This window comes from Frankliniella occidentalis, unplaced genomic scaffold (genome assembly GCF_000697945.3).
Source record: "Frankliniella occidentalis isolate FOCC.00 unplaced genomic scaffold, Focc_3.1 Scaffold142, whole genome shotgun sequence".
Classification (NCBI taxonomy): domain Eukaryota; kingdom Metazoa; phylum Arthropoda; class Insecta; order Thysanoptera; family Thripidae; genus Frankliniella; species Frankliniella occidentalis.
The window spans coordinates 354226-363338 of NW_026267269.1; the positions used below are offsets into that span (position 1 = coordinate 354226).

Genomic DNA, 9113 nt, shown 5'->3' on the forward strand with positions numbered 1-9113 from the left:
GGCGGGGCGGGGCGGGGCGGCGTTCCGGGGGCTGCCATTTAAAATTTGGCTCAGCGTCTCGGCAGAGACGCGGCGCGGCGGGGAAGGCACGGCCGGAGAATGGAAGCAGAATGTTTGTTGTGAAAGGCAAGGGAGGAGGGGTTTCATTGGAGGCAGTTTCTCAGATGAGCATCAAACATCCGCTTCGCTTCTCGCAGGAAGCCTCCACAAGCAGCAGGGGCGGCCGAGGGCGGCGCCCTGACTGGCTGTGCGAGCGGGGGGAATGCCCTGTTTCAACCAGAAATTTAGCCGAGTCTGAAGAAGACGAGCTGCTGGTACAGATGCGGGGCGCCGATTTGTTTTACGACTAAACCCTGTATCCCCGGACGACGCGTTAACTGGACTGGACCGCTTTTTTTCCCCGCCCCGCCGCGCACAGCCGCGCCATCTGGCGGTGCCGGGTTTATTAATAAGCTTTTCCTGGAATCAGGAGCGCGGGACGGGCCGCATTGAACTGCCAGGGCACGTCCCCAGCAGCGCCACGCGGCGCCACGCCACGAGAGTCTCGAATCAACTCGATTTGATTCGGGGACTGCGCGGGCCCCGCGGGCCGGGGCCGGACGCGGGGCCAGCGGCAGCACTCCATCAGCAGTCCACTCGCACCCAGGGCTCGCTCGTCATGTTTTGGCGTCGTCGCCAGACGCGGGGCGTGGCGGGGCGTGGCGGGGCGTGGCGTAGCGATCGTTAGCCAGAATCGCTCGCACATTGTTTAGCACGTATAAAACATAGGCTTGGTATTGAAAGCAACACACGCACGCCATGCCATGGCGAGTGTGCCGGGAAAAAAAGGGCTGGAAAGTGATACACGCTACGCTTACGCTGCTACGCTGACCCGACGGAACAGTACAGCTGGCAAGGCTGATGCATATGCAATTGATTTAAACGCCCGATGACCGTTATTTGATATACAAGAATTGCAGTTGCCAACTTAAACTGCAGTAAAATGAAAAGAAGGAACTCACAATTTCGCTAATTCCGTGGTGCGAGTATGAGTATGAATTATAAATTATTTGGTTCGGCCCGAAGGTAACCTCTTTAACACTGAGATGTCGAAACTCTGACAATTCCTCATACCTACAAGACCGTCGAGGAACCTGATTAGCTCGACCAATTAGAGCCATTATGGAAACTACAAAATCTGTGCGTTTGTTGGTTTCCTTTTTTCCGTTTTGGGATGGCCCCTAGACTCTGGAATACCCTGCTCCATTATTTTGATTTTACTGATACACACACAATGAAGTTGTACTCAGCTCACGGCATCGTCACTAATGCGTTGACTAAGGCCTTGCTAAGGCAGGTGCAAAAACGCATTTATCGGAACAAAAAACGACTCCCTCAGGGTTGGTTTAGTGAGTAGTATGGTAGGCAAATCCACCCGTATAATACCCGCTACAGAAGAACTGCATAAAAGAAAGGGATCCGCGTTGCCGGTGGCTCCTCCACCACTGGGCTGCCGCTTCAGCTGCCGCCGGTGGCCGGAAGGGTCCGCGCCACGGTCAGCGCCGTGCGAGTAGGCAGCCCAACGTGCTCGTATTCGGGGCGGGAGGCCCACGCAGCGGGCGCTCCACTCGGGGGAGGAGCAGCAGCAGCAGGGCCGCGGCCGCGGGAGCAGCCGTGCGGCACATCTCAGCGGACTCACTCGAGCGCGCCGCTGCTGCTCAGGACCCTCACGACCACCATAGCTGTGCGAGTGACAACGCCATTCCATCAGCAGCGACAGCAAGCGGACCCACAGAGGGTTTACACAGCCTGCCCTGCCGCCGCCGGCCGCTCAGGCTCAGGTGCCCGTGAGTAGTTGTTGTGTGCGTGTGACTTTAGGCCGCCGCCGCCGCTGCCCCCTGTCGGAAGTTTGTAGGCCAGTGGTGTCGAGCCTCTTGCTCTCTACCCCCACGACTCCCTGCAGAGTTTGCAATTACCTAACGGCTCCCCTGATTCGTCCGCATTCCTTTTGCTGCTACTACTGCTGCTGCTCCTGCCGCCGTCCTACACAGGAACCACTTCCAGGAGATTCCTGGGCGCAACACAGAGAGAGCGAGGCAAGGCGGATATAGCGAGCGTCGCCGGCAGACGACGCACAAGATGTAAACGGGCGCCGTGAGTTTTCTGGGCGACTTTTCCGGTTGTTTGCCGGGGCGAAGCAGGGTGGAAAAGGGGGAAGGGCGAGGAGGGCGAGGGGCGGGTCCGCATTCTCGGCTGAACTTGGATGCGTCTCTCTCCCTTACTCCCCCTCTCTCTGCGCCTTCTCTTTCCGAGGCAAGCCGCTGTGTTTGACACAGTCAAAGTGTCGGTGACAGCGGCGTTTTCCGGCCACAGCGCTTTTATCCCCCCCCCTCCCCCCGCACTCGGGCCCAACGACCCTCCACACTGCCGGCCATCTCTTCCCTACTCAACCCTTCCGCCTCTTCTGCGCCAAGTCCCCCGCCCCCTCCTCCTCCCCCTCGACCGTTCGAACTCGCCGCCAAATAACAGGCGGACGGGGCGCGGGGCGACGGAGCGCTCGCTCGGGCGTCGGGCTTTTACAACTCCGGGGCGTGGCGGGGCGAGGTGGCCGGCGCTTTTAGGAGCGAATAAGTCCCCGCTGATAGCGTCATGATTATCTCGTTGAGCCCTTCCAGCTCGGGCACGGTCATTTGCCGCCGAGTTTAGCGGTTCATGGTGACGACCAATCAAAACTTGGCGGCGCGGCGCGGTGCGGGGGACGCCTCCTCCGTCAAGCCCCGGCTGAAGTCTTTGCCCGCCCGCGGGGGAGGGGCGGCGAAGGAAGGCAAAGTAAGGGTCTATATAGGGGGCGTGCGAGGGTCCACAGGCTTACGGGTGAGTAGTACAGTATGGTGAAAATATCAGTAGACTGCAGCGGCCGGACGCGACGGCCGCGTCAGCACCGCAGTTGGAGGAGGGCAGCAGAGGGGCGCCGGCCCTGCAGGGCTGGAGGGGGGCAGGGGCGCCGGCCCTCCAGGGCTGCAGCAGAGCAGAGGGCCGACGGCACACGACTTGAGCACGGGCACGGGTATGTTCGCCTGGGCGGGGCGCCTCGCGGCCAGACGGACAGAGTTTGGGTCGCCCGCGCGAGGCAAGCCCCGCCATGCCTCGCCTCTCGCGGCGGTGGGTCCACTCATGACAAATTGCCTCTCTTTATGGGCGTAGCGACGTCCGCAGCCTCCCGCTGTACACTCGCTCGCATGAACAGGGAATCCCTCTCTTCATAATGCCGCCTCTACCCCTCCCCCTCCCCCTGCTCCGCCTTGTAGTGTCGTCTGCCCCGCGGAGGACAACCACCCCTCCCTCCCTCCCTCCTCCCCATTCCCCGACACAGACAGGACGACGAGGAAAGCAATGGACGTCGCGATGCGTTATGGAGTCGTTACGGCGCACGCTCCATTTGTGGCAGATTTTCCTCGACTGCTTCATATTTATAACGTCTCCTTCGTTTTGAAGACATTTTGCGCGATGCTGTTGCCCCCTTTTACCCCATATCCCCCCCCACACTCCCCGCGGACCTCTCTCCTCTTCCTCCTCCTCCCGCGTCCTCGCCAGACTTGAACATGCCGGAGATGCCGTAAAAATCGCCGGTTGTTTGTTATGTCTGCACTGCGCTTCTGCTGCTGCTTCGAGCAGCAATATTGTCTCGCACAGCACTAGCGCAGCGCCACCCCCGCCCCCGCCACACTGCGGGGGAGCGGCAGAAAGGGATGCTAACGATAGACTAACGAAGCCCTTGTCTCAGCCCGTCTGCAGGGCCGGCCCATGAGCCTGAGGGTGCTGCCCGCTCCCATGAGCAGATATTCAGTATACTGGCTAAGGGGGGAGGGGGGGGGGGCAGCTATACCTCGCACCACTCGCGCTCCTCTCCGACAACATTTACTTTTCCCAATTCGCGCGTCGAATGAATGTTTCCTGTAGAGGCTTTTCGCGGATGGCGCGTCTGTGGAGATGCTTCCGCCCCCCAACCCCCTCTTCATTTATTTATAGAACCTCTTTGATTGGATAAATAACGGAGTGATAGAGTTACGCCACGTGCGGCCTCGACATTGGGGCACTGTGCAGTGTTGTCGGGGGGGGGGGGGGGGGGCAGGCATCGAGAGTCGGTCTGAAATATCTTACGTGTCAAACTGCTGATGGGGGGCTGCCGGGACGCGGCTAGAGTAGGGCGCGCGGGTGATGGTTTCCTTCAAGCATCACGGCGCGTCACGTTAGCGAGCAGCTACAAGTAGTATTAGTGACGTAAACAGAAGCGCCGCCGGCTGCTGTGGCCAGATAATCTGGGAAGATCCTCCACACGCCGCGACTTCTCCTGTGTAGGTTGTCACATTGTTCACATTTTGAGCGCCGTGTGACATTCATATTCCACTTTCAATACGGGTCGTTCACTAATCAGACGAAATCACAGGTGGTGGAGACTTCTTCCCAGGCCACCGGCCACCGCCATTGAATTTACTTTAAGGGGGTTGTGTTGAAAGTAACACTATCCACGGTATGCTCAACTGGCCGATTTGTCTCGTCTTCAATCAGCTCACCAATTAGTCAGTGCATGTGCACACGCTTCGTACGGATTTGTGCATCCTCTCTCACCATGCGAGTAGGCAACCCACACGCACGCGTGTAAAACGGTGCGGTCCAACTGCGCGGGGCGCAGCAGCAACAACTGGAATAAATGTTGCTGCGTACCGCGCACTGCTTTGCGATTGTCAGCCGAATAAGGTGTACTACAGAGCACGTTGGGTTTGGGTGCTAAATCCCGGGTGTGGTAAGCAGAATAAGGTTAGGATGTTTGAGTTTCGGTGAGGCGCCATACGGCCACGGCCGCAGGGTGAGGAGGGCGATGATGCAGACAGGCGATGCGCGCAAGCGTGCAGGAGGAAGGGTGGCGAGCCGTGGGATCCGTCAACGCAGGAGTAGCGCGGGCGCGGCGGGGCAGGAGGTCATAGGGCCAAGGTGCGCCAGAGCTGCCTCGGAGCGGGGCGGGGAGAGGTGAGCTAGTCCCTCGTCAGCCGCGCTGTGCACCATCACCCACGCAGGAGGAGGAGGACGAGGACGAGGAGGAGGACGAGGAGGAGGACGAGGAGGAGGACGAGGAGGAGGACGAGGACGAGGAGGAGGACGAGGAGGAGGACGAGGAGGAGGACAGGAGGAGCAGGACAGGAGGAGGACGAGGAGGAGGACGAGGAGGAGGAGGACGAGGAGGAGGAGGACGGCGAGGAGGAGGACGGCGAGGACGACGAGGACGAGGGGGACGACGAGGACGAGGAGGAGGAGGACGCGCAGGAGAACGAGGAGGAGAACGAGGTTGCATATCGCGCCCCATGGTCGCTAACGCTACATTTTTCGCCCTCGCCGACCGCAGCTCGCGGCGACACGAGAACACGGACACGGCGCCGCGAGTCGTTTGTAAATCACCGCGACCGTTCCAATTAAATTCGCGCTTGTTTCAGGTCGCCCCCCTGTGTGCAGCACCACACCAGGCCCCCGCGGCCTCCATGGGGGGCGACCCCAGAGCGGCGGCGGCGGGGCGCGAAAATGGCCCGCGCAGCCGTAAAATATCGCTCATTTTGCGCGCGATTCATCACCGACCACGGAGGCATGGCGCCACGCCGCCGCGAGGGGGCCGTCTCGCAACCGCCACGACACGTCCGCAGAGTGTGCTGCTGCGGCAGTACCCCCGTGCCACCCGCGATGATCGGTACAGAGGTTAACCGCCGTGGGGGTTGAGCGGGGAGGAAAAACCAGCGATAGACGCCTCTTGCAAAAGCTGCGACGGCGGGGGACGACTTTTGGAAGGCGGCGGAACCGGAACCCGCATCGTCGGTTTGACAGGGCGTGTGAGTGAGTCAGCGAGATATGCATTCGTGCAACCCCTCCCCTTCTCCCCGCGATATTGCTATGAGCGCCAGCTACACGCATCGCCAGGCCTAGGATCAACACACACCAACACACACACGTTCACACACACACACACAGCCACCGGGGAGGGGGGAGGGTGTGCCTTGGACCACGGCGAAGCTTGGCCCGCAGCACACCGGCAGACTTACTTTTCCCGCGCTCGAGGCAGCAGCAGGGCAGACGGCGGCCAGCTCCTCCTCTGCCCTCCCGCGTCGCGGCGCTCGCTCCTGCTGCTGGTGTTCGGGCACGTGCTGTTGAGGTGTGCACAGCGGCGTCGGATGGCGAGCGTCCCGGGTGACAACAGCAGCAGCAGCAGCAGCAGCAGCAGGCCGACGCCATGGCGGTGAAGGACAAGAAGCTGGCCGCGCCGCCGACCTCCGCCGGCGGTGCAAACCCCAACGCCGGACAGAGCCGAGGCGCCGCCCCCGGCAGGAGAGGTACGTCCGAGAGCACGTCGTTGCGGACCCGAGGGGGGCGAGGGCGTGCTGTCCGGGCCCGTGGTCCGCGCACGGCACTCCCGACAGTGGCAGCGGAAGCGGCAGCAGCCCTTCGCGACGCCTCCGTTGCGACCAGACAACAGTTTGGCCTCCGCCCGCCCGTGATTCACACCTGGTCGCCGACAGCTCCGCTACGCTCCGCCACGTCGCTGAGAGGCGCCCAGAGCGCGACACGGACAATGCCCGCGACAGCCGCTTCATCACGCTGTTGAAACTGCGCGCCGCGCGGCGTTTCTGTCGGGATGAAAAGAAAGTGAGAGAATTATGCAAACGGGGGCTGTCCGCCCCGTGTAGGGGAGGAGGCAGGCGCCGATGGACCGTTGGCAAGACGCATCCGGAAATGAGTTTCCGCTCGCGCGCATTAAAACGTCCTTGGGCGCGCGCAGAGGCTTTACGTCTTGATCGTCCTGGCGAGGAGCGGCGTCTCGCGGGCGGGACGCACTCGGTGGTCGTCATGGAGACGGCGGGGCAGTTCAGGTGATGCCCGGCAGTTCCCCCGGTCATGAAAGTCGGTAATGGGGGGCGGCTGTCATCGCGGCGGGGTGCCGGTGGTGGTGCCGGCTGTCATAACCAGCCAGCTCACCTCAGCTCGGCGCGGCGGCGGTGCAGCGGCAAGTGGCCCGGCGCCAAGGGGCGCAAGGCCCCCCCGAGACGATATCCGTCACGAGCGCCGCCGATACACCGACAGCGAGCGACACAGCCGCTGAAATACTCGTCAGGGCTGCTGCAAGCGGCGGGGAGCCTGCGGCCGAGCGTGTGTGTCGCTGCCGGCTTTGATCAGCCATCGGCCACTACCCGCTGACACACGACAGCGCGCTCAGCTCCCCGTCTACCAACGTCCCCACTGACTGTATGGGTGGTGGGCCGTGGCCGAGGAAATGAGAAACTTAACGAGTTGATTTGAGACGTTATTTTTTACCTGTGAACGTTAGTACGCCATCCAGAGATTTCAATATTCAAAGGGAGTAAAGTTTTCTGGGTGTCAGCCAGATTTGCCCCCCCCCCCTTTTCCCTCATAAATTCACCATATGGCGAAAGTCTTAGCGGTTGTTCGAGAATATGATCCTCGATCGGGTGTTTTGGGAGGTTGTACCTACAGTAAAAACGTGATGCTGCTCGTCGTTGGGGACGGGGACCCTGACGGACGTTGGTTGGCCCTGGGCCCCTGCACTTCGGCGCCCTGGGCGGGCCGCCGGCTCCACACAGCTGGCTGGCGGGTTGGCCTACCCAGCGCGCAGCAGGCGCTACCATTAGCGTCGCCTCGTGAAACGTTCATTGTCCGGGGTTGCATGTTAAAATATAAAAGTACATTGTATAGTTAAAAAATAAAAGCAAATAACAAAGTAATTTCCGGAGAGTTTAGATTTCTTTATTTACAAATTTGTATTTGTTTCTTGTGGAAATTACACATGCAAAGTGAAATTACTGAAGTTCATGAACCATAGGAGCATGATCAAAATTACAGATAACAGTCAGTTTTAAAACTGAATTAGGGAAATGCCTATATTATTAACACCACGAGAAACGCGACTTCCACCAGCTCCACCAGCTCCACCAGCTCTGTTTACTTTGATTAAGTCCTTCATCTTTCAGCTTAACCCGTTGAGAAACATCGGTGGGTTGTATTTTGATCTCTTCAGACTTCAGCTTCAATGCTTTCTTGGCAACAGTCTGGAACGCTAGTTCAAGATTTATATCCTCCTTCGCGCTTACATCAAAGTAATTGATATTGCAATATTTTTCTTGGCACCATCTTATAGCCTCCTTCTTAGTTACCTGAAAATAGTTAGCAAGGGAGTTTATGACCACTTATTAATCAAAAAAAGGATATTAGTTTTTTCTTCTGTCGAAATTTATATATACATACTAATCTTTGCTCCATCTCACATTTGTTACCCAGAACAACAAATGGGAAATCTGCAGGAACCTCAGGACACCTTGTCAAAAGAAATTCATTCATCCAAAAGTCCAGAGATTCAAAGCTGTTTCGATTAGTGACATCAAAAACTAACACACAGCAATCGACATCTCGATAAAGCGATCTAGTAACCGCCCTAAATCTCTCTTGCCCAGCAGTGTCATGAATCTACAAAGAAATATTTAGGTTGGGGATACAACTTGACATTACTTAATTTCGTTTCCCTCCTCCCATTGATTCAGATTTTACCTCCATTTTAACAACCTTGTCATCCACCATGATTTCCTTAAACTGAGTTTCTTGGCCAACCGTTGATATATACATGTTTGAGAAGACGTCTGCAGTGTACTTCATTGCCAGCGATGTTTTACCAACACCAGAACTGCCCAGAGGTACCACTTTCACTCTAACCTTTTCCACAGAAGTCATCTTGGATCGAAATCTAAGTAAAGGAAAGGAAAACAAACACATGTAAGTCTTTTGTAAATTTCAGAAAACTAGAGAAAGAAAACAAAGAAGCAGAACAGAGCATCAAACATGTTCATACATAAAGGAGAAACCTCGTTCTCTACGTATGCGGGTATGCTGTAATAATATGTCCAATAGTTAACGTTTATGTTCTACCCGCTATTCTTCTTTCGTTAGTCGAAATACACTATTAACGTGCAGGGGCGGGGCGCGGGACGCCTTATTCCAACGGCCGGACATTAGTCAGGCTCATCATGCAAGGCCGGGCTAAAACCATCCGCCCCTGCGTCCGCTCTCTGCATAGACTTACGGTC

General features: G+C 57.9%; 1 protein-coding gene across 2 annotated transcripts in view; it reads right to left on the reverse strand.

Annotated features, from left to right (window-relative positions):
- Positions 1-7760: 7760 nt before the first annotated feature.
- LOC113205677 (ras-related protein rab7-like) overlaps positions 7761-9113 on the reverse strand; it is a 4826-nt gene continuing 3473 nt past the window's right edge. Inside the window, exons 3-5 of one of the 2 annotated variants that reach the window (XM_026421388.2) lie at positions 8596-8773; positions 8281-8499; positions 7761-8189 (exon numbers count right to left, since the gene is read on the reverse strand). In XM_026421388.2, coding sequence (XP_026277173.2) covers positions 7923-8189; positions 8281-8499; positions 8596-8760 — 651 coding nt within the window. In that variant the 5' untranslated portion in view covers positions 8761-8773 and the 3' untranslated portion in view covers positions 7761-7922. Of the gene's footprint in view, positions 8190-8280; positions 8500-8580; positions 8774-9113 lie in introns of both variants that reach the window. The other variant, XM_026421387.2, reaches the window with a different exon arrangement.